This window comes from Aquarana catesbeiana, linkage group LG06, assembly GCF_042186555.1.
Source record: "Aquarana catesbeiana isolate 2022-GZ linkage group LG06, ASM4218655v1, whole genome shotgun sequence".
NCBI lineage: Eukaryota > Metazoa > Chordata > Amphibia > Anura > Ranidae > Aquarana > Aquarana catesbeiana.
The window spans coordinates 26846282-26873198 of NC_133329.1; the positions used below are offsets into that span (position 1 = coordinate 26846282).

General features: G+C 43.9%; 1 protein-coding gene across 1 annotated transcript in view; it reads right to left on the reverse strand.

The window, feature by feature from the left end:
- LOC141148241 (uncharacterized) overlaps positions 1-26680 on the reverse strand; it is a 65370-nt gene extending 38690 nt beyond the window's left edge. Inside the window, exon 1 of the mRNA XM_073635495.1 lies at positions 26250-26680. Coding sequence (XP_073491596.1) covers positions 26250-26574 — 325 coding nt within the window. The 5' untranslated portion in view covers positions 26575-26680. The remainder of the gene's footprint in view (positions 1-26249) is intronic.
- Between the last annotated feature and the right edge of the window lie 237 nt (positions 26681-26917).

Below are 26917 nucleotides of genomic sequence, written 5' to 3' on the forward strand. Positions count from 1 at the left end.
TCTCCTCCTCTGTAGTGTTATGTTGGACAGGTCTTGAAAAATCTTCACCTCTGCCCCTTGATATGTAAAGCATACTCAGCCCCTGGCTTTCCTCATGATCTCCTCTTTCAAAATGAAATCTGAGAGGCAACAGATCACATTCCTGGGGGGATCTGTTGGGCACAGGAACGGGCCCTGCTGTGCTGTGAAATATTATATCAAGAATTGTAATTACATGCCCCTGTTGAACAGGGGCAGAAAAATTGGGCCGTTGGTGGTGGTGGTGGTGTTGCCGCAACACTGTAAGCCTTCACAGTTACTCTTCATGGGTGCAGGAATGGGCCCTGCTGTGAAATATTAGATCAAGAATTGTAATTACATGTCCCTGTTGAACAGGAGCAGAAAAATAGGGCCTTAGGCACTGGTGCCACAACACTGCAACCCCTCACAGATGCTATAGTTGGAGCGCAGGAATGAGCCCTGCTGCAAAGTATTGCATCAAAAATTGTAATTACATGGCCCTGTTAAACAGGGGCAGAAAAATTGGACCCTGGCCACTGGTGGCGGTGCCCAGAACCAAAAATGTTCTTACAAGCTATCAGCATGAAATTTGAGGAGGAAGAGGATTGTGACTCAGCATAACAGGATAGTCACTCAGCATCAGTCACTCAGCATCAGCATAGGCAGTCTTGAAGGGATCTCACATTAAAAAAAAAAAAATCATTCAGTTACATCAGCATCAGGTGCTTGGTAGCTGGTGATCCAAGACTGATTCATTTTTATGAATGTCAGCCGATCGACCAATTCGGTGGACAGGCGCACCCTGTGATCGGTTACAAAGCCTCCAACAGCACTAAATGTGCGTTCTGAAAGAACGCTGGATGCAGGACAGGCCAGTAGCTCAATTGCATACTGTGCAAGCTCTGGCCAGTGATCCATCCTCAAGACGCAGTAAGCCAGAGGATTTTTGGTGGGAAAGGTGTCCAAGTCTAATCTTGCCCCTAGGTAATCCTTCACTATGTGAATCAGATGCTGGCAATGGTTGCTGGAACCAATCAGACCTTGGGGCTGTGGACTAAAAAATTGTCTGAACACATCGGTCAGACGGCCACCTTCTCCACCGCTCCTTCTGTGACTGACCGAAGCCTCAGCATCACGTTGTCCAGGAGGACCAGGAAATTGTAACCTCCCAGGCTCTGGAAATGCATTGCACAAACCTTTCTGTAAGGCCTCCCGAAAATGTTTCATCCTCTGCTCCCTCTGCGATGGCAAGATAAGGTCCTCAACCTTACCCTTGTAACGTGGATCAAGGAGGGTTGCCAGCCAGTAATCATCCCTCCCCTTGATACCACAAATAAGAGGATCCTTCTGCAGGCTTTGCAGGATCAGGGAGGCCATGCAGCGTAGGTTTGCTGAGGCATTCGGTTCAGAGTCCTCTGGGTCACTAAGGACAACATGATCCGCAGCCACCTCCTCCCAGCCATGTACAAGTCCATGGGTTTCTTCAGACTGTAAATGATCCCTTGAAGACTGCTGCTAATGCTGAGTGCCAGGCTCCACCTCCATGCTGACACAATCCTCCTCCTTGTCCTCTTCCTGTGTGATCGGTGGGCACGCAGGAACACTGTCTGGATAAAGGGGGCCTTTAGAGGTAAGGAAGTCCTCCTCTTCCTCCCTCTGTTCTGCCTCAAGTGCCCTGTCCATTATTCCACGCAGCGTGTGCTCCAACAGGTGGACAAGAGGGACAGTGTCACTGATGCATGCACTGTCACTGCTCACCATCCTTGTGGCCTCCTCAAATGGTGACAGGACAGTGCATGCATCCCTGATCATAGCCCACTGGCGTGGGGAAAAAAAACAAGGTTTTTTGTCCTGGTGCCATAGTTGCATAGGTACTCATTAATGGCCCTCTGCTGCTTGTGCAGCTGCCGCAGCATGGCCAACATTGAGTTCCAGCAGGTAGGCATGTCACAAATTAGGCGGTTCTGGGGCAGGTTAAATTCGTTTTGTAGGTCAGCCAACCGTGCACTGGCATTATATGACCTGCGGAAATGCACACAAACTTTCCTGGCCGTCCTCAGGACATCCTGTAAGCCTGGGTACCTGCCCAAAAACCGCTGCACCACCAAGTTAAGGACGTGAGCCAAACAGGGCACATTGGTCAGTTGTCCCTGTCGGAGGGCGGAGAGGAGGTTGGTGCCATTGTTGCAAACCACCATACCTGGCTTAAGCTGGCGTGGCGTCCACCACCTCTGAACCTGCCCCTGCAGAGCTGACAGAATCTCTGCCCCAGTGTGGCTCCTGTCCCCCAAGCACACCAGCTCAAGCACTGCATGGCATCTTTTTGCCTGCGTGCCTGCGTAGCCCCTTGGACGCCTACGGAGCACCACTGGTTCCGAGGACAAGGAAGAGGCCATGGAGAAAGAAGAAGAGGAGGTGGTGGAGGAGAGAGGTGTGTCAGAATCACCACTAGTATAATTTTGGAGGCGTGGTGGCGGAACAACCTCCAACACTACTGCACCTTGTCCTGCATCCTTCCCAGCTGCCAGAAGAGTTACCCAGTGCGCAGTGAAAGATAGGTAACGTCCCTGTCCATGCCTGCTGGACCATGAGTCAGCGGTAATATGCACCTTACCGCTGACCGCCCTGTCCAGCGAGGCCAAGACATTGCCTTCCACATGCCGGTAGAGAGCCGGAATCGCCTTTCGTGAGAAAAAGTGGCATTTGGGTACCTGCCACTGAGGAACCGCACATTCCACAAACTCATGGAAGGGGCAGAGTCTACCAACTGAAAAGGCAGCAGTTGAAATGCTAGCAATTTAGCCAAGCTAGCATTCAACCGCTGGGCATGTGGATGGCTGGGAGCGAACTTCTTTTGGCGGTGCAGCAGCTGGGGCAGGGAAATTTGCCTGGTACAATCTGACGTCTGTGTACCGATAGCAGATTGCCCGCAAGTACTTGGTTGTGACACACCTAATTCTACACCTTCATTCCTCTCAGTGCAGGTTTCAGAGAGGACTGAAGGTATAGTGGGGTTGGAGATCCCAGCTGATGAGGAGCAAGGAGAGGTCCTCTTTGTTCTTTGGTGTGGGTCTTTTAGGTACGCTTGCCAACGAACTGCATGGCAGATCGACATGTGTCTGGTCAAGAATAGAAAAATAAAGGAATTGCGCTAATTAAATGTGCAATTTTACATACATGACATAAGTAAAAAATATTATAGTATGTGTAAAAGAGGATAGATGCAGACGACAATCCACAAAAGTGTCCCATCAAGTGAAAAAAGACAAAATAAAGTGAAGTAGTGACTCCAAATCGCCCATAAAGAATCAAAAGAAAATCCAAGTGATAAATGATGATTGATCCGTGACCACCAAAGAAAATCCACCACCGGAAATGGAAGGGGTAGCTTCTTACCGAATGGCCATGATCCCCCACTACAGAGGAACACAGCTGGCAGGCAAACTTTAAACAGACTGTGGGAACTTCTATCAGCATCCACTGGAGGTCATCATACCGTCAGCAACAACAGCAGAACTCGTGGCAGAGCGACAGTATGTCCTTTTTTTGCGGATTTTGGGAGAGGTCTCACAGTAAAAAGATAGCGATGTTTGTATTCAGTCTACATTTTATTGTTCAGAGAGCAGTATGTCTGCATATGAAGACAGTCTCTCTCTGTGATGTGCTCCGTAGTCCCCGGAAGCGGCGCTGTCCCCCCGATGATCGCAATGACAACATACACAAGTCCTGGCAGCGACCACTGATCAGCTGGTGCTATAGGGAAGTGAAGGGCGGAGCCACCACCGTCTATTGACATCCATCGTGGTATCCTGCATGCCTCCGGGACAAGGTACTTGGATTCTTTCTTAAGTATTTCTTTTTTCACTTTTTTAATTCGGCCGGCAGATAAAGGAGGAGCAACAGTGATACAATCAAAGGAACAGTACCTTAATGAACTAGAAAGACAACTACAAGATGAGAATACGTACATCAAATTATTGGGTGATCCCACAAATAAATACAAAAAAGAATTAGAACATCTAATACAATTGGGAGTGAAAAAAGAAATACTTAACAAGAAAGAATCCAAGTACCTTGTGCCGGAGGCATGCAGGATACCAGTCATCTACACTGTCCCAAAAATTCATAAATCCCAAGACAACCCACCGGGTAGACCAATTGTTAATGGGATAGACTCCCTCACGTCTAGAGTAGGACAATATTTGGACCAATTTATTCAACCAGCAGTACAACAGACACCAGCCTATCTGCAAGACACAAAGCATGTGTTACAACTACTAACCACAACACCAGTCTTGGAAGGAAGAACAATATTAGCCACAGCGGACGTAAGCTCGCTATACACTATAGTACAACATCATGATGCATGTTCAGCAACTAAGTGGCTTCTCAGGAAATATAGCGATCTTATTTGCAAACAGAGAAAATTTCTCATTAAATGCTTGGATATTTGCCTAAAATGCAATTATTTTTGGCACAATCAAGCATACTATAAACAAGCTATAGGCATTGCAATGGGTGCTAAGTTCGCACCAAGCGTGGCCAACGCGTTCATGGCCCAGTGGGAGGAGCAATCAATTTACATAGACACCCCACCAGAACTCACCCTATATAAAAAGATACATCGACGATGTGATTATAGTCTGGAACGGCAAAAGAGAAGCACTAGAACAGTTTCTAGAGAAACTAAATTGAAATTAAAAGAACATCCATCTATCGTGGAATATTGATGAAAAAACAGTGGAATTTCTTGATCTAAAAATCAGTCTAGAAGAAGACAAATTGATCACCAAAACTTTCTTTAAACAAGTAGATACCAACAGCTACTTATCCACAGACAGCCGCCACCACAAAACTTGGCTATACAATATACCGAAAGGACAATTCGTCCAGATTAAAAGAAATTGTACGAGAGAAAAAGGCTACAAGGAACAGGCTGAACTAATTGGGTCCAGGTTTACAGAGAAAGGATATGAACCTACTTGGATATACAAACAAATAGAAGAAGTAAACAACATGGACAGGACCAAAATGCTGGAAAAGTACTCTAGAAAAACATTACATCAAGAAGCACCGAGTCTCATCTTAGATTATAGTGTACAACATAAACAAGTATCACGGATCATTCAACGACATTGGCATATTCTTAAAAATAACAAAGATCTAAATAAAATACTACCGGAACAACCAAATATTATATATAAGAAAGCACCAACCATTAGAAATATGGTAGTTAAATCAGTCATTGAACCCCCACAACAAGCGCCATACTCCTTTTTTTCAGGCAAAGGCTTTTACCCTTGCAGAAATTGCTTTGCGTGTAGCCACGCCCAGAAATTTCAGGGTAAAAGAAAGGAATTTACATGTACCACAACACAAGAAATACACAAAATTAAGGATTTTGTAGGTTGACATACAGAGGGGGTGGTTTATGTTCTCCAGTGCAGTTGCCAACTACAATACGTAGGACGAACCAAAAGAGCCCTTAAAGTAAGGATTAAGGAACATATTCAAAATATTATGAAAGGTAACCCCAAACATAATGTATCAAAACACTTTGCGATAGCACATAATAGAGATCCTTCACAACTCAAATGTTGGGGGATCGAAAAATATAAAGGTTCGTGGAGAGGTAGCCACAAAATCAGAAGTATAAGTCAAAGGGAGTCATATTGGATACACACTCTACATATGCTAACACCTAGAGGAATGAACGAGTTCGACTTAAATTGTTTCTTAAATAACTTTTAATAATTTTTATCATGTAAAAACAATATTTGACAGTTTTTAATCATCATTTTTTGTGTATAATCTTTATTTTCATATGTTATTTTTTAATTTGTAATTGTACTAGAAGGAGATATCTATCCCAATTATAGAATATTGAGATATACCTATTTTACTCCAATTTTAAATAACATGGTTGTAACAAGAATGATATTTATTATATATCTGCATGTGTATGAGAATGAGGATATAAATGTAAAGACATCTCCTTGGGGACTCAGGTTACGACTGACGCCCCCAGTTGTGATTCACTATCATAGTTTACACATAGAATATAGACAGATATTCTAACACCATTGCGTACAGTAACATGGCGGATGACAACACAATTAACCACCCAAAAATGGCCGCCGTCTATGTGGACCCATCGCTAGAGAGGGGATCATACGTTGTGAAAAATAATAGTAACTACAAGAAAATGGCCGACATTTAATAATAATTTTTGTATATTGCTTATACAGTAATTGAACAGTCCTGAATTGCATTTACACTTCCTGCATACTAAACTGGATTTACCCATATTATATTTTAAAAAGCGAGAACACTGTTAGAGATCGCATACACCAGCGTGCCTATTCAGCTTGATTTTCCAAAACATGGCCGCGGTTCCGCACAAATTGCCACCTGCAAGATGGCCGCGACAATATAAACATACCTGACCACAACAAAAATGGCCGCTATGGCATTTCCGGTACCACAATATAAATGACATCCCTCTCGGGCCAATCCGCTTCCCCAGAAGAAGTCACAAGCGGTGACGTAACGCGTAGGGCGTGGCAGAGAGCAGACGTAACCGGAAGTCAGTAAGGAGGCGCCTCAGACGCCACTCTTGTGAACTCTTTACGCTGTTATGCTGTTTTTAACCATTTTTAATGTAAGAGACCACTTGAATCACTTAATAAATTTTATTTTATTTAAAATTACTACACCATTGGAGGCCTTTCTCTCTCCTTTCCCCGTTCATCCCACCGGATCGGTGGAGCCCAGGTGGGCAACCCCTCCTCTATTTTTACAGGTATCTGTATACCGGGAGGATTATCCAGCCATCAGAGAAGCCCCACCCGAATAACCGATTAGTTACACCATACAGCATCTACTAAAGAAACTGTTTGATGCCTATATCTGCTTCTCTTAAGGTGAGAGTCTAGAGAGCCCGGTTTCACCGGATCCCTCCATATTAAGAATATCACCATCATTCCCCCTCATATTTGATCCCAGCGGATGTGATACATAATTATGAACTTTCTTTTTGATTTATGAAGTAATTATCTATGTACATCAGCACACTTGGATTATTTTCATTGTTTGTACATATTTACAGCCTACAAACCCAGTGAAGGCTGTGTAGGAAACATTGGATGAAAAACCACCACTCATGGGGCGTGGCCTGGACATGGCTGAGTGAGGCTGCCTTTTCTCTGAGCTCCCGTTCTCAAACTCCGAAACCCGGAATATTACCTCAATTTAACCGGTATGAAAACTAACAAACACTACAGGACAAGAGCTGTTTCCAAGGGGACCCCTTCCAACCAGAAATCCGGAGAAATACAACGTTATTTCAGGCAAGAACTTTCCCCTGGTGCCAGGGCTGCAGCACCACGAGGCCCTCCACGTGAACTTACACACCAGGCCTCTGCTAGAGGTAGCCAAACCTCTACTGAAAACCTGCTGACATTACCCAACCGGACACCTGAGACCCCAGAAAGCGCTATAATAAGAGAAATGAGCTCCACACACCCTGCCGAACCAGAACCAATGGACCCAGACATCCGTGCTCTCCTACAAGCACTTCCCACTAAAAATGACATTGAAGCGATGATTCTACGGCTTGAGGAGACTCATCGCCGAGATATACAAGAAGTGAGAGGGGAAGTGTCCAGTTTGGCTGACAGAGTGGCTTCAGGAGAGACGGCGGTGTCCTCCTTGGAGGAAAGGATATCAGCGCTGGAACAAGCCCGAGACCTGCACAGGGACACAGCCGTCTCTTTACAGCTACACATGGAAGACGTCGAAGACAGAAGCCGTCGAAACAACTTACGGCTTCGAGGCATCCCGGAGGCTGTCGACGCGGAACACCTAGCAGAAGCGGTGAAAAACATCTTCCGCACCGTCCTAGATGAAGCCGACACCGACATAGAGTTGGACAGGGTACATAGAACGCTGGGACCGAGACCAACAGACCCATCTAACCCGCGGGACGTGGTGTGCAGACTGCACCGCTACCTACAGAAAGAGGCCATCCTACGCCGCGCCTGGGAGCATGGAGACGTGGACCACAACGAATCTCGGGTCCGAATCTTGCCAGACCTATCGAGAGCCACCCTGAAGCGCCGTGCTATGCTGCGACCTCTCCTGGATTTGGCAAAGCAGAAGGGATTTACGTACCGCTGGGGGTACCCACTATCGGTAACCTTCCGTAATGACACAGCCGCATTCACCCTGCAAACAGCTACGGATCTGCCGGAGTTGTTCCGCTTCTTCGATGCACCCCCGATCTCAGTTCCGGACTGGCTACAGATCCTCCCACGCCCGATAGGGAGATCGGGCCCCTCAGCTGCACGGGGACCATTACCACCTCGTCAGCGAGGAAGAAGGAGACGCCGCTCTGCATCCGGAGGTGCCGAACGTGAGTAGAGCTGACCTTTCAGCCCCATCCATCCCTGACCCGCGTCCCCCCCATATACCACCGCTGAGCTTCAATGCACTCTCCTTGAATACCCCCAAATGAAAAATCCATCACTTTTCATACAACACACCCCGGCTGGGGTTACCCACAGGAGAGGAGAGACATTCCACCCTGCTGCCAGCCCCCACACTACATCCCTGTAACTTCCCACACGGGGAATGTCCCAGCAGCGAGGGCCACCACTAGACTACCCCGGGAAGAACCACTGGTATAGCCGTCACAATAAGGTAATGAAAAACTCCCCCACATGTATGCAAGAGAATCTACAATAGAGGTAGATTACGGGACAGATATCTTTTATATGAGGCACGGAAGAACATACTAATCCCCATATAAAAAAATGTGAAAGAGCTGGTGGAACTTCAGGGTCCTTGCAGACTGGGAACAGCTACCTTTCAATGCAAAATGAATCTTACTGTGGGGGTGGGGGATAGGGGAGAGGGAGGGAGACAAGTTTCATTTCAGTTTTGTTGATCCTGGAGAGACATCTTTATATCCTTGACATAGAATGTGGTGAATGCTGACTGGCCCTCTCTAAGGGGGATGAGAAACCCACAAACTCAATAGACTGAGAATTCATCACAATCATCTAAGAACGTGAGTCAAGGATCTACAGAAACATCCCTAACACTTTTCAAAAGTTATGATGGGGACCTTTGTCCCAGGTGGAGATGGGGACCTCTGTTTGCACGTAGTACGTTTAGTCTGAGATAGTACCTAAACTTGAATTGCTGCTTTCATTATTGTTGAATAATTTCTCGCTATTGAATGTTATTTTCTATACTGTTTTCTATATGTAAGAATACAAAAACATACCGATTAAACACATGACCATAAATTACGACATGGGCGGAGAGAGACTCGGGGAGACTCAATTCTCGACCGTGCCCTTCCACAACCCCATTTAGGCCAGCGCTGCAAACTCGGAGTTTATCCGGACAGCGCCCGAGCAAGTATTAATTCTTGCGCCTGTAGCCACTAATACGCTGCACACTCTAGTGCAGGCTTTTCAAAAATCTTTTCAAACTTTAAATACTCACCTCTTTCCCTTGGGGTAACCTACCCTGACTATACTATATCTGTACTACATATCTTCCTTCATCCAACCTCCTAACCGATCCTCTTTCCAAACTCCTTCCCCCTTCCCCCCTCTCACTCCGCGAGCATGGACACCCTAAATATAGTATCATTAAACACGAAAGGACTAAATACACCAGAAAAGAGGCGGATGCTTCTTAGTGACATGAAACGCCTGAAGGCAGACGTGATCCTACTACAGGAAACGCACTTCAGAGATAATACCATACCAATCCTCAAGAACAGATACTACTCCATTGTTTACCACTCTACCAATACACAAGCAAAGTCCAGAGGAGTCTCAATTCTAATATCAGCCAGAGTCCCATGGACATGCTTTGATTATAAAACAGACCCAGACGGACGATATCTATTCTTAAAAGGACAGATAGGTGATATAAAGATGACCTTCACGAACCTATACGCCCCTAACGAGCACCAAGACACATTCATTAAAAGACGGCTAGACCAACTGATACAGTTCACTGTAGGCCAACTGATTGTAGGTGGTGACCTCAACATACCCTTGACCCCGGCAGAAGACACGTCCTCTGGCACATCCTCGACCTCAAACACCACATGCAAAAAGATACAAACAACACTACACTCGACACAACTGATAGACGCCTGGCGCCTTTTTCATCCGGGAGAGAGGGACTATACGTTCTTTTCCAGGCCTCATCAGTCGTACTCCCGCATTGATTACTTTCTCATACCCCACAGAAACTTACAGGCAGTTCTAAACACTAAAATTGAATCAATCACATGGTCCGACCATGCCCCGATAGTGCTGAGATACGCCATTGCGGACCCGCACACGACTCAGCGCCCGCCCTGGCGACTAAATGAAAGCCTACTGCAAGACCCAGAAGTCTGCGCAGATGTATATTTTACAGCTAATAATACCCCGGGCAGTGACGCTGGTCTGGTGTGGGAGGCACATAAAGCCGTGATCCGCGGTGTGCTTATCAAACATGGGTCCAGACTGAAACGTCAAAGAACAGAACAATTAGATTCCCTGCTTAAGAAATTACAGACATTAGAAACGAGACATAAATTAACCCCTACAAGGGAACTAGGGGCCGAGCTAGATATCACCCGTACACAAGTCAAAGATCTACTACATTTTAAAGCAAAAGCAGCACTCCAGATATGCCGGAGAAAAATTTATGAATCTGGTAATAAATGTGGAAGATTCCTGGCCCAATCCCTACAGCAACAAAAACTAGCATCCTACATACCTCGGATCGCAACTGCCTCCGGGAAGATGGTCTCCATACCCAAACAAATTACGGAAGAGTTTAGAATTTACTATAACTCTTTATACAACCTACACACAACACCGTCCACGCCAGTTAATACACCTGACTATATAACCTCTTCACTCATGCCAACCCTGACGACGGAGGCAAGGGAATCACTTGAGGAGCCCATTACACTTATAGAACTCCAATCGGCTATAAAAACCACCAAGCAGGGGAAAGCACCAGGACCTGACGGCCTGACCATTAACTACTATAAAACTTTTTTTCCCTCACTAGGCCATTACATCACAAAATTATTCAATGACCTTGGCTCCGGCTCAAAACTACATCCCTCTACACTCCAAGCACAGATCTCAATAATACCAAAAGAAGGTAAAGACCCTACACAGTGCGGGAGCTACCGCCCAATTTCATTGCTAAATACTGATCTTAAACTTTTTACCAAAATTATTGCCTCTAGGCTACAACAACATTTACCGCAACTCATACACTTAGATCAAGTGGGCTTTGTTCCAACCAGAGAGGCAAGAGACAACACCATTAAAGTACTAAACCTACTCCATATAGCAAATAGAGACAAGACTCCAAGTATTTTCCTCAGCACAGATGCTGAGAAAGCATTCGATCGCATACACTGGAAATTTCTGTTTGATACATTGGAACATATTGGAGTAAGAGAAAAGCTGTTTAATTGGATAAGCGCAGCATACTCGAGGCCATCAGCTAGAGTCAGAGCTAATGGTGTTGTCTCAGACTCTTTCCCAATATCAAATGGCACTAGACAAGGATGCCCACTTTCGCCCTTACTCTTTGCCCTATCATTGGAACCCTTTCTGTGTCATGTAAGGTTGAACCCAGATATCACAGGGATTAAAGTACAAGGCTCCCAACATAAAGTATCTGCATATGCAGATGATATGATGTTCTCCATCACTAACCCAGCAATTTCCCTTCCAAATTTAATGAAAGAATTCGAGACTTACAGCCACCTTTCCAACCTAAAAATTAATTTCAATAAATCAGAAGCCATGGGAATAGGGATCCCACAGACACAACTCACACACTTCCAGAACAACTTCCATTTCAAATGGACAGATAAGGCCCTGAAGTACCTAGGCACTTATATTCCCCCAAAACTCTCCCAAATCTTTCAACTTAACGTCCCACCCTTACTAAAAAACGTCCAAACGATAATACACAGCTGGAAAAATGGCCTACACTCGTGGTTTGGACGTTGCAATATACTCAAAATGACGGTGCTGCCCAAATTTTTGTATCTATCACAAGCCCTACCTATTCACATACCCGCAACCTATTTCAGACAGGTACACTCCCTATTCTTGACTTTTCTATGGGCAGGGAAACAACCACGCCTCCCGAGGAAAACACTATCACTCCCGAAACACCATGGTGGACTGGCCATGCCGGAGATTAAGACATACTACCAGGCTGTACACCTGAGTAGGCTTATTGACTGGTGTAGACATCAGGAAACAAAGCTATGGCCTCAACTAGAACAATCACAATCTGAAATCCCATTACATAGAGCCCCATGGAGCGGCTCCACACTCCCCGCACAAATACAATCCCACCCACTGATTGGGACCACTACGAAAATCTGTGCATGTCTACTAACGCAAACATCTCTCTCCACTAAAAACTCACCATTGAGACCCATAATAGGCAATCCACAATTCACCCCAGGTATAGCAGACCCTATATTCCGCACACTCAGAAACGCAGGGATATATCAAGCCTCCCATTACAGCTCTGGAGGTAGATGGGTAACGCCGGCCGAGCTATCAGACCCGAACGGTAAATACCGACTGGACTTCCTGAGAGCAAATCAGCTCTCACACTTCCTAAACAGCATGACCCCCCCGAGTGAAACTGACCCTCCCCACACTGACTTCGAAGGAATCTGTATGGAAAGCGGCGTGATACAGCACACGCTCTCTCTGACTTACAACATCCTCATCACACCTTCTGGGAACTATCAACACCCCAGTTTTGACAAATGGGAAAGGGACCTGAACTGTCAACTCACTCCACGAACAAGAACACACATCCTTCATTTCATTCATAAATCATCCATATGCACCAGATTCCAAGAAACCAATTACAAAATTTTTACGAGATGGTACAGAACACCGGCACTATTACAAAAAATCTTCCCTGAGACATCGAATTTATGCTGGAGATGTCAACAAAACATAGGCACACTATTACACATCTTCTGGTCCTGCCCCCGAATAAGGCCCTTTTGGGAAAAAGTTCGTGGAATAATACAGCAGTTTACTGACCGTAGCGTTCCCGACGAACCGGCATACTTCCTCCTACATGCCACTGATACACCTGCTCGGGTTTACAAAAGGTCGATCGTTCGACACCTATTAGATGCAGCTAAAAGCTGTATCCCCCTCAACTGGAAATCCCCCGAACCGCCCTCCATTACCAGTTGGCTTAGGAGGGTAGACGAAATCAGTAATTTGGAGGATCTGATCCTCACAAGTCAGAATAGAAGTGAGACATATTCCAAAACGTGGCAATTATGGAACATATTTAAATACTCAACCGAGGGACAAGCCCTCCTGAGAGAAGACACAGATACTTAAACTGTATTAGAATTACTTAAGTCACTAATCGATAGTCGAGAAAGACTCTCGACGAGACAATTTGGAGTTCCCTTGCTCGCGGATTCCCCCCCCCCCTCCCCACCATCCCCCACCCCCCTCTTTCCTCTCCCTAACCTCTCTACCTCTCTCTCTATGTTTTCTTCTCTATCTTTGCTCTCTTGACCTGCAGGAAAATAAGAAAAAGGAGGAGAACAGGACACACAAAGGAACAACTTATAAGTCCTACCTGACTAACGTCACTGGAAGACCACAACTCGACATTGTTGTAACCTGAGGTCGATAAATAACATTCCCAACACATATCTATTTAGGAGACCTTACGCATATAGGACCTCGAGTATGTGCCAGCCCCATACTACATTACACCACAGAGGACCTTTATGATGAACAAGACAAACCCTGTGTTACAAGACTTATGTAAATGTTTGTATTGCAATGTTAAAATGCTATACACCGCTATCTCGGTTCCTGTGGACCTGTTTTCTGTGTTAAATAAAAAATTAAAAAAAAAAAAAGAAAAACCACCACTCATTGTGATCCATCACCACATAGATGTCGCACTTACCAGAAGGCAAGCTTGATAAGCCTGTAAGAAAACTGGACATCCAGATGCCAAACCAGTGGTGTTGCTTCTCTGCGTTCAGCGTCAAATTAGAAGTACAGCAGGTATACAGACCATACACCAACTACAGGCTCAGGATCAAGGAGATGAAAGAAAACCAGTGTAAATCCGCATAACAAATTTAATATATAAAAGAAATTGCACTTACAAGAATAGGCAGTATAAAGCATTGCAGAGTATTGTGGGGTATTGCAGAGTATTGCGGGGTATTGCAGAGTATTGTGGAGTATTGTGGGGTATTGCGGAGTATTGCGGGGTATTGCAGAGTATTGCGGGGTATTGCAGAGTATTGCGGGGTATTGCAGAGTATTGCAGAGTAGTGCAGAGTATTGCAGAGTAGTGCAGGGTATAAGAGTATGGAGGGATGGCTGAGCATGGATGGATGGATGTGACTGCATTTGTCACAGAGCAGCACTGTGGGCACTACAGATCCAGCCCACAGCGCTGCTGCCATCCGATTTCTCCCCCTCTCCTCTCACACTGTACGGATCGGTACACAGAGGGGAGGGAGGAACCAGCGTCATGACATGACGCCGGTTTGTTTACATGTGATCGCTCTGTCATTTGATGTCATTTCATTAGCGGATGTTCTTGGGGGGGCACGCGAGAGCAGAGCCGCCCCACAGCACTCAACCCATGTTGAGGGCATGTGGCCTGGTATGGTTCAGGAGATTCACTCATCCCCTCTCCTTTCCTGACTTGCTGGGCTGCATTCAACTTCTATATTACTTCAATACTCTTCTTCCCTCTCTCTCTCTTCCCCCCCTCCTCCCCCTTTCCTTCATCATACACTCCAGTCACATGGTGTCATTACATGGGTTCTCTCACTCCCACTGACCAACATTGGTCCATACATGGACATAGTTTATTTTACATACTGATATGAGCAATATATTTACAGTTTATTTAATCTATATGTTTTGTATGGACCCCTTTTTGACATATTTACCATATTTAACATGATAAATTAGGAGTCTTCAATATATTGTGGCCAGTGGAAATTGTACGAGTACCCTTTAATCATATAATGCTGTTCTGCGACATCCAATCTGTTTAAACACAATACATATCTCATCACTTTTTCGTGTTGATTTTTCTTTTCTTTTTTGGATGCACGCACAACAGCTTTAACATAAAGAATTTTACCTTTTCACATTTTTGTGTTTTTGATTACTTTTATGATATTCATATTCATTTCATTGATATTCACGACTTTATTTTTAATCTCCGTTTCCATTTTTGTTGTTTTTTCTTATTTTTACCTTTTTAGCTTTGAAAAAATGAGAAAAAAGTGATTTATTTATATATATATGTCTCATGTAGATCCTTTTCTACATTCTCGAGCAAATTTATGTCTAACTTTATAAGAGCGTTTTTGGGACCATAATTTAGCTATACGGAACATGAATCTATACATAAGAAAAAAAGATTCTCTTTACATGTTATGGTTCGTGTGTTATGTCCATTTGACCTGTTTAGTGCTAGAACATGATGCAACTTGTTTTATTATGATACTTAATATAATGACATATCCTTTACTATTTTTATAGATTGGATCTACTCCGACCTCTTGTGTACCTGTTTGTGTATCAAATCATTTTATTTGTTGGTATTATCATATTAACATCCCACTAGTGAGTTTATTATTACTTCTATTTAATGTCAGCATTAAAATTGTTAGTTGTATAGTGGTTTTGGCATCTGCTGACGTCTATATTTGAAGAATGTACTTTTATACAGAGCACCACGGGTTAATCACTCATTGTCTCACACAATGCTTATCTGTGCCTGAATAGGTTTTACTTTGGTAGCATTGCTTTATTTCTCTCTTTTGATCAGTAGAGCTCTGCACACTCTCTGTGGTGTTCTATTTTTAAACTATTAGCAGGCTTTTCACACACATCATAATTACATCCACAGGCTAATTAGATCACACTGTGGTGCATTGGGCTGGCGAGATCTTTTTGTTCTTGACGTCACTGTTTATCTTTATTATTAAAAAACCTTAATATATACTTTAATTGTAGTCATACAACCACGCTTTACACACAACTTCATGCTACATCATTAAAGATTTCTCTCTCTCACTTTGAACATTCTTGCATACCCCATACACAAAACGATCTCGTTTCACAATCATCCATTGTGGTCGGCTAAAACAAGTATCATAGCATAGCATTTTTTTGCTATCCAGCTAATCCCAACTCCATTTGTTCACATATCCTTTGAACATTCCGCTGCAATATATATTTTGAATACATATACACGCAGTTTTATTTAAACACATTTGTGATACATTATATCGTTGTTTATGTTACAGCAATTAACAATATTTACACCACTTTTGTCTATAAATCCTATTTAACTTTTGTCTCCACTTTACATCCCTTGCTCTTTATTATACTCATATTGCCACAGCATTCACTTTATTTTTTATATATAGCACACACATATTTATACGTAGTACATACATATCATTATGTCTATACTTAATCCACACATATTTTTATTTATTTATTTTTTATCATTTTGTTTGTTCACATTTCATTTTTACATTCACATCACATCCCTTTCACGTTTTATTACATTTATATTGATAAACACATAAAAAACAACAATATAACAATATAACAATATATATATATATATATATATATATATTTTTTTTTTTATTGTTTACACACATACGGTTACATAATCACGTTTATTTTTACATTTTTCCATTCCTACTGACTTAGGTCATTTTTAGTGACTTAAATATCACTTTTTTAGAGTCCCTTTTATTGGTCAGCAGATGCCAAGACTCCACAAAATCGGTTTCCAGCTGTTACCCATTTTTTCATCTAATTATGTGATCACATGATGTTTTTCTTAGGGTATATAAATGTTAGTCATTCCAATAATTGCCAGCTATGAGTAAGCACTCAGTTTCGAGTGTGAAACGCGTCAGCTGATCCTGTACATCCTGCATGATTGTCTTGTACTTTTGATGGTCCTATTTCTACAATAAAGACAAGTTTTCTACTTCATCCACTGTGCGGCATCCAGATCTTTCTATCCAACACCTTGCTCTATTCAGCATTTAGCCAGCACCTGGGACTCTTCAACTCTGAAGGCTTCACATTAACTTTACACCTGGGTCTGGATCCACCTGAGCGGTGAAACACTCTCCTTGCTGGACTGCATGCTCGGATAAAGCTCTGGTATGGATTTTGGGGGGACCCCATGCTGGTTTTTTTTTTCTTTATTTTTTTAATAGCCGGGTGCCATCAATTGTAACCACGAGCCATTTTAAATGGGATTTTACTTGTTCATTTTTCTTTAGAAATTTCATTTTTGCTGCAGCATGTTTTATGCATGCTACAGATGCGCCACTTTACGGGCACATTAAAGGGAGCCCCCAGGCACTAATTGTAAATACATTTTTCTTTTTTATTGTTGCACTTTAAGCATAATTAAAATCACTGCTCCTAAAAAAACAATTGTTTAAAAAAAAAAAAAAGTTATAGATAGATAGATAGAGAGGGAGAGAGACACACATGTCCCCCAGGGCAGTACCCAGACCCCGATACCCCTTTTATGGCCAATTACTTGCCTATAAGCCTTCAAAATGAGCACTTAATTTTTCTTGTTTGGCTCCCATAGACTTCAATGGGTTTCACTGTTCGTGTTAGAACATTTTCCCTGTTCGGGAGTTCTCCTGCGAACCGTACAGGGGGGTGTTCGACACATCACTATTTACAGCATAGGTAACTGTTTAGCAATAAAAGGGTCACCCTCTCATTCAAGTGAATGTCTCCGAATAAACAGTCAGAACTTCAATGTGCAGTTCTTTGTAGCTGCTTTACTACCTTCATGTATACACACATCAAATGTCCTTTTAAATGCAGTTCTCCTTAAAATGTGCTCTACAATTCAGTCAAGAAATGTGATCTTTAATACACCACATGAATCCTTCACCGGTTCTATTAGTAACTCACCTTCATATGTGGACCTATATACCCAGAAGTCTAAAAAGTGCTTTTGCCCTTTTAGGCTCCATTCACACTAATGCGTTTTTTGATGCATTTTGCATTTTGCAGAAATGCATGGGAATTTTTTAACATGGGTTCCTATGGAACATGCTCACATCAATGCATTTTTGTACCTCTGCGTTTTTGGAAAGGGTCGGGGACTTTTTTTCATGCAAAATGCAGCGTTTTGCATGTAATAGAATTCAATGGACCCGCATCCAAAAACTCAAGTACCGCGTTTTTATCGCGTTTTGCTTTTTTTTTTTCTTTCATTTTTTTAACACTGTATACAGTATAAAAAAAAAACTGTTAAAAAAAAAAAAAAAACGCAAAACGCGGCATAAACGCATGTTCAAAAATGCGGCAAGCACCGCAAAAAACACTGCAGAAACGCTCTAAAAGCAACATGCACAGGTGTGAATCCAGGCTCAGGCTGGATTCGCATCTATGCTTTTTTAGTGCTTTTTGCATTTTGCAGATTTGCACTACAGAACGTGTTCCATAGGAAATCTGCAAAATGCAAAAAGCACTAAAACTGCATGTTGCTTTTGAGCGTTTTTTGGAGCTTTTTTGTCATGTTTGCCACGTTTTTGAGAGCTTTTTTGTAGCGTTTTATCAGCGTTTTTGTCGCGTTTTTACCGCGTTTTGCAGTTTTTTTTACAGTTTTTTTTACAGTCTAAAAAAAAAAAAAAAAAAAAAAACGTCAAACGCATCAAAAATGCTGTAAAAACGCTGCAAAAACGGTGCACTAGCGTTTTTGATCCTGGTCCATTGAATTCTATTACATGCAAAACGCTGCATTTTACATGAAAAAAAGTCCCTGACCCTTTCCAAAAATGCAGAGGTACAAAAGGGCATTGATGTGAACATGTTCCATAGGAACCCATGTTAAAAAATTCCCATGCATTTCTGCAAAATGCAAAATGCATCAAAAAACGCGCTAGTGTGAATGGAGCCTTATGGGATACACCTTTAGGCTCCATTCACACTAGCGCGTTTTTGGTGCATTTTGCAGAAATGCATGGGAATTTTGGGTTGCATGGGTTCCTATGGAACATGTTCACATCAATGCCTTTTTGTACCTCTGCGTTTTTGAAAAGGGTCAGGGACTTTTTTTCATGCAAAATGCAGCGTTTTGCATGTAATAGAATTCAATGGACCAGCATCAAAAACGCAAGTACAGCATTTTTACAGCATTCTTACAGCATTTTTGCAGCGTTTTTGATGGGTTTTGCATTTTTGGCAAAAATATATATATACAGACTGTATACAGTGTAAAAAAAAAACTGTAAAAAAAAAAAAAAAAAAAAAAGCAAAACGCAGCAAAAATGCTGCAAAAACGCTGTAAAAATGCTGTACTTGCGTTTTTGATGCTGGTCCATTTAATTTTATTACATGCAAAACGCTGCATTTTGCATGAAAAAAAGTAAAAAAAAAGAGGGGATTATCAGCATTAGCAAGCACCTATGACCTCCGAACCAAGATGGATTCACTTGTTGTCTGCTTAGTGCTCCTGGAGCGGTGATCATTCTCCTCTGGGTGTTATGTTTACTTGGTTTCTTTTTGTGTGACATGACCTGCCATTCGCTTTGGTTGTCCAACCTCGATGTGGAGGTGGATCTGTCAGGGGTTTGCTCTGGGAGTGTATCCCATGTTCACAGCAGAGATAGACCTTCTTCTAGATTGGTAACCACCGAGGTTTTGCCTTCATGGGTGATAATAAGCTTCGTTGGGTATCCCCATCTGTATACAATATTGTGGTTACGTAATGCTTTGGTCACAGTTCAGGTCACAGTTAGCAATGATTTGCGCTTTTGCATAGTAAACTGTGAAAGATCTGCAAACATCTGAATATTAGAATATTGCTCAGGGGGTTGTGTGTTTTTCCTGAAGGCAAGCATGAATTGTTCCTTAACGTGGAAAAAATGCACCCGCATCAGAACGTCCCTAGGTATATTGTCTGGAAGGTGTGCTGGTTTGGGTAGTCGGTGGATCCTATCAATGACTAGTTCCGAAGAGGGGACTTATGGTAAATAGGCTGACATAAATTCTTGAGCATATTGGCGCAGTTGCAATGGCTGGACATTTTCTGGGACTCCACGCAGCTTTACGTTGTTTCTGCGTGATCTGTCCTCGAGGTCAGCGACTTTCTCTTTAAGCCAGGTCACCTCGTCCGACTCATTGTGTGCATCTACTAGTGTGTTGTATGATGTTGCATAGTCAAGCATCTTTTTTTGGACATGATCTACTCTGCCTCCTAGTTCTCCCACTTCCACTTTAAAGTTCCACATACATTCCATCATGTCTGCATGCAGGGAGTTGCGTAGGGAGACCAGCATGTCTCTTAAGGTTGTGTCTGAGAGAGGCTGATTTACAGTGGGGAAGGAGTTAATGGAGTCAGCCATCTCCCTCATGTCTTCCAACGAGCCCTGGCCTGTACTAACCTTATGGCTGTGTGGGTCAGCAGACATGCGGGGTCTCGATTTGGCTGGACTGCCGAAGAGTGGAGTGGAGGCGTCTGGAGAGTGACAATGTTGTCCCGTTCCGGAGCTCGGGCTTGGCGTGGCTGAGTGTGATCCGACTGATGTGACCGGGGAGCAGCCGGCTGCGTCATCTTGGGCAGCATTGTGATTCTCAGGGGGAAAGAAATTCCTCAATTTCTTTGGCTGTGAAGAGTTTTGCCGTTTCCAGGTCATCTCCTGGGGTGATGTGGGTTGTTAGCGGAGTGCTGGTGCTGAAATAAGCGGACTGGATCGCCTCGAACTGGTTCGATTCCCGAAGTTAGAGCAGAGCTAACAAGTCATGCGTCCGTACAGCAGCACGGTAGCCACGCCCCCACATCGTGCCGTTTCTAATAGGGGTCATGCAGTAACTGCTGGCATCCACGCGCATGCGCGGGAGTGACGTCACGTGACTCTGGCCAGTCACAGAGTCGGAGTTCGTGGCCCTGGAAGGAAGAGGGGTTGTAGATGGACGCTCGCTGCTAGTGGAGACACCAGTGACATTGCAGGCTTCGCTTTCAGGTAAGTGTCACATAATGGGCTACTATGTGATGCATAGTAGCCCATTATGCTTTACCTTTGCAGTGAAATAAAGAGGAAGTAAAACCCACCAGGGTTTACTTCCTCTTTAAGGCTGGGTTCACACTTATGCAAATTGGATGCAGGTTTCCCCACATGCAATTTGCATGCCAGGAGATTGTGACTGGCTCTCTATGGAGCCGGTTCACACATTTCAGCATTGGCTCCGGTGCGAATTGCATAGGAGTCCTGTGCATCTTCTGGTCCATTTTAGGTCCAAATTCAGCCATCAATTTGGGCTGAAATCGGACTTGAAATGGTGAATGGGGACGCACCGGACTCCTGCTGTGAACCGCTGCCTTTTCAAGTGTGAACCCAGCCTAAGAGCATTTAGCAGTGTTAGCGGTTTATTAGCATTTTTGTAGTTCCATAAAAAAAAGGAAACAAAAAAATAAAAAAACGCTATTAGTAGCATTTATCAGCGCTCAGTAGCGTTAAGGAGTGTTTCTGCTGTTTTTTTTTTATTCTGCTCCTAGACGCTGAAGCTTAAAAAACACTAATAGCGTAAAGTAGTGTGCATGGACACATAGGATAACAATAATTAACTTCTAGGACAGCCCTCAAAAATTTCACTCGCCTGCTCGCATTTTAGTGCAGTTTGTGGAATTTAGTGCAGGGCGAGTGAGAAGCAGGGGTGGACTAGGCTGACTGCTTCCTGGATGATCGTTTCTGGCAGAAGCAGTGCAGGCTTTTTTACAGGACATCAGAGCAGCCCGGAGGGGGGATTCCCTGACCCCCCAGCCACTCTAATGTCCTGTAAAAAAGCCTGCACCTCTTCTGCAAGAAGCAATCAGCTGGAGGACACAGAGTGGCAGGACCGGACTGAACTGGGGCTGCTTTGAGAGGAGGTTGCACCGATCCCCTCCCTCTCTCCTCCTCTTGTGTGTAACGGAGATGCAGGCTGTGTGTTACAGAGCCGGGTCTGTGTTCGGCGGCACTGTAGCAAGGTCCCGTCCCCCCCTGGACCGGCTCGTGTGATAGTAGATTAAATCAGTGTTCCGCCTATCACACGAGCGGGTCTAGGCGAGCGGGACCTTGCTACAGCGCCGTCGAACACAGACCCGGCTTCATGACACACACCATGGTGAGTCTGTATTGATGATGGGTGCAGTGAGGCTACATTTATGGGCACAGTGAGCAGTATTTGTGGGCACAATGAGCAGTATTTATGGGCACAGTGAGGCTACATTTATGGGCACAGTGAGCAGTGTTTATGGGCACAGTGAGGCTACATTTATGGGCACAGTGAGCAGTATTTGTGGGCACAATGAGCAGTATTTATGGGCACAGTGAGGCTACATTTATGGGCACAGTGAGCAGTGTTTATGGGCACAGTGAGGCTACATTTATGGGCACGGTGAGCAGTATTTGTGGGCACAGTGAGCAGTATTACGAGGCACAGTGAGGCTACATTTATGGGCACAGTGAGCTACATTTATGGGCACAGTGAGGCTACATTTATGGGCACAGTGAGCTACATTTATGGGCACAGTGAGCAGTATTTATGGGCACAATGAGGCTACATTTATGGGCACAGTAAGCAGTATTTATGGGCACAGTGAGCAGTATTTATGGGCACAGTGTGGATACATTTATGGGCACAGTGAGCTACATTTATGGGCACAGTGAGGCTACATTTATGGGCACAATGAGCAGTATTTATGGGCACAGTGAGCAGTATTTATAGGCACAGTGAGGCTACATTTATGGGCACAGTGAGGCTACATTTATGGGCACAGTGAGCTGCATTTATGGACACAGTGAGCTGCATTTATGGACACAGTGTGGCTACATTTATGGGCACAGTGAGCTACATTTAGGGGCACAGTGAGCTACATTTAGGGGCACAGTGAAGCTACATTTATGAGCACAGTGAGGCTACATTTATGGGCACAGTGAGGCTACATTTATGGGCACAGTGAGTTACATTTATGGGCACAGTGAGTTACATTTATGGGCACAGTGAGTCTACGTTTATGGGCACAGTGAGCTACGTTTATGGGCACAGTGAGCTGTATTTATGGGCACAGTGAGCTGTATTTATGGGTACAGTAAGGCTACATTTATGGGCACAGTGAGGCTGCATTGATGGACACAGTGAGGCTGCATTTGATGGGCACAGTGAAGCTGCAATGATGGGCACAGTGTGGCTGCATTCATGGGCACTGTAAAGCTGCATTTGATGGGTACTGTGAGGCTGCACTAATGATGGGTACTGATATGCTTTATGTTAATATTGTTAAAGTTGTTGTTAATATTTATTTTTGGAATTTCATTCTGCATAAAACATTTAAAGTGGAGTTCCACCCCAAAAAAGAAAAAATTAGTATTGTGCTTAAAAAAAATAAAATAAAAAAACATTTGGAGAAATTTTTTTTTTTACTCACCTCTAAATGCCTGTTGCTAGGGGGTCCCTTGTAGTCTGCCTTCTTCGGTGCCTGGGCTGGTGACATCACTTCCGTCGGCGCAAGAAGGGAGATCGCTCCTCTACCCTCCCCCTTGTCACTCATCTGGGACACGTGATCGGTCCCAGATGATTACGGGGCCAGTGACAGCGCGTGGCGCGGCTCGCGCACGCGCAGTGGGTGCCCGGCTGTGAAGCCACAGCCGGGCGCCCACAGTCAAAATGCCGGCGCCGCCGAGCGGTGGGGGGGACGAGCGGGGCTTCGATCCCCCGCATCGCTGGACCCTGGGACAGGTAAGTGCCCGATTAAAAGTCAGCAGCTGCAGTATTTGTAGCTGCTGACTTTTAATTTTTTTTTTCTCATGGGCCCTCCTCTTTAACAATTTAATTTCATGAGATAATTTATGTTGGGTGAGGAAACTGGTGGCGAGTAACTTTTAAGGCCTGGCTAGTGGCTCAGGACTTGAAATTCTGAGCCCTGTTCTAAGAGCAGGAAAAATGCTAATAACAGCTTCTAGGAGCTTACAAAAACACTAGTGTGCATGGAGCTCAAATGGTAGCCACAATAGCCAGCACTCTTCCTGGGTCCATTCCTTGCAGCATGAGATGCAAAGTACCAGGGAAGCTACAATATTTGTTTTGCACACGGTTTTTGTTCATATATTTTGTATATACAACCTATTAGGTTATTATTTGGGTATTTATCACAGGTGTATGTCACTATTGATTAAATTATTGAATGCCAGTTATTATCCCACATAGATGTAGCCAAGGGTTTTCTAATAAAAGGCATTACAGTTGTTATGGTTGCAAATGATTTCGGTTCCCTCTAGTGTCCTTTTAATGCCATTTGAACTTCCTGTTAATTCCTGAGAAGCAGCGCTGCAAAGCATTATGGGAGATGTAGTTTGGAAGAGGAAGTGACTCTGTTAGCTGGATCAGCCCTGAACTACAAGACAGGCAATGCAAAGTGCGCAGCACTGTATGCTGGGAGCAGTAATAAAAGGAAGAGCGTGGCCATTTTTCGCTCTCTCTGGACGCCATTCAATACTTTCCAGCAGGAGGTCTGTGTGTGTGACCAGGGGACTGCGGCCTATGCAGCGTGGAGCAGGATCACCAGCCTCTGAGGGACTTCAGAGTACAGCCCTGCCAGCTTAGCCCACGGATCATTGTGGAGTGCCTGGACATCTGGAAGTTTTCCTGCATCTCGGCCATCCGCAGGAGCAGTACAGTGCCATCTTTTCATCAGACTGAGACATCAGGAGGAGAGTCCGGATGGAGCCTTACAGCCTCTGAGTCTATTGTGGTGAGAGGGCACCTGCCTAATTTCAGTAAAGTGCACTGTTTGCTGAGTGAGTTACTTACAGACTGCTGGCGAGACTTGTAGTTCCACGGAAGGGATTCTACTTATTCACAGGCCGCATACAGCTGAACTCTGGGGTTTGTTATTCCCTGTGCTGTAAAGTTAGTACTGTCTAACACTCACACATAAGGAGGAAGTTATAAGTGCCATATTTCTTTAGTCAAACAGTTATCAACATACCATTTATTCTACAGTTTGCTTTCTCTCCTTTTGCCCTGTTGGATTACAAATACTGCAGTTTAAACTACAGGCTAGCTGAAGATAACTGAAGCCAAGGAACTTTTATCATCTTTTTGCAAAGCATCACAGTTCTATTTTGTAGTTTTAAAATTGAATTACAGCCTAGGGGGAGCTCTTGAGTACAGATTAAATATTGCAATGTATTATTAAAGTGGTTGTAAACCCTTTACAACCACTTTAAACTACAGGCAAGCCTATAATTAGTCTTACCTGTAGCTGCACTGGATATCTCCTAAACCTGCATGGTTTATGAAATATCCCTGTATTTACATGTGCCGTTGCTTCAGTTGTACTGTGCCTTTCCCGGCGGCTCCCGTGCATGCGCAGGAGTGACGTCATCGCGGCTCCGGCCAATCACAGTGCCGGAGCCGCGATACCTGGAAGTAACCTCCGGGATAGATGTCGCCGGCCGGAGGGGGAGACGAGGGCGGCTGCTGGGGCTTCGTTCTTGGGTAAGTAATTCATAATGAGCTACTATACTATGCATACTAGCTCATTATACCTTTATCTTGCAGGGGTTTTTTTTTTTCAGGAGGGTTTACAACCACTTTGAATGTAAATAACATTATATTGCAGTTGGTGTGCGTATTGAGGCTTCAGTGGGAAGTTGTTTAATATAGGTTTTGGAGTATATTGAGCACTTCTCCCATTGTACCCCTGTCTACATATACTCCCTACGGTGATTATTGAAAGCACAGTTTCCACATCTATACTGATTGTTATCAACTGTCATTTATTGTGTATGATTTAATCGCATTGTTCATTGTGTGTAATATTCACTCTAGTAAACTTTCTGAGTGGTTCAGTGACATTGTTTCAGATTCTCATTGATAACATCCTATTACAGCATGGAACCCAAGGTGTCAGAGGTAAGAGAGGATCTGCAGAGTCGGGGTAGCCAGTGGGGTATAGAGTCAATCAGCAGCCCTCACAGGGGTACCGCTACATAGGCAATGCTGCATTTTTTTTCCCCTTTTTTAATATACATAGTGAACTGACCACAATAATCTGAAACTTGTTGTCAAAGATTAAAGTACATATATTGCAAAGAATAGAGTGACAGCTCCTGTACTTACCAAGCTGAGCGTATATCTCTCCGGTCTCATCCTTATCCATTTTGAAACATCCTCGGTTATCGACCAGCGTGATGGTTTTGGTGAGCTTATATGAACTTCTTTTCATTGTCTTTGCCCCATGACTGATCACACCTGAAGCAGGCTCTGCGTAGATCTTGAATGGACCGTCATCTATAACGTATTTACAGGAGTTGATGAAGCAGGATTTTCCATGACCTGTAAAACCAAATAGCTGCAGGAGGACCCGGTTGTAGCCCTGATTACCAAGTTTACACTTATCAAGGCTGAAATCCTGGATATATTCTTTAGTACTATCACTATCCATAGCTGATCTACAGGGATCTCCTCCGTCTTATCTTTATACTCTCAAACACACCAACTGCCCAAGAAGAGTGGAGTTCTGCTTATAAAATGCAGAAAATGAAAGTGAAAGGACTGTTGGTATCTGATTATCAACATTGCTTCCTCTGCTTGTTTACATGGCACACATACCTCCCAACTTTGAACTTGAGAATGAAGGACAGTTTAGGGAGGCAGAAACCTGCAGTGCGCTATGCGTGCCACGGCAAAAAGTGTGTGTGGCCAAGTTGTTAACAGTGAGAGTGGCTTAAGGGGCATCGGTAAACAAAACCCAGGCTTTCTTGTACCCATAAAATATGCTTTGATAC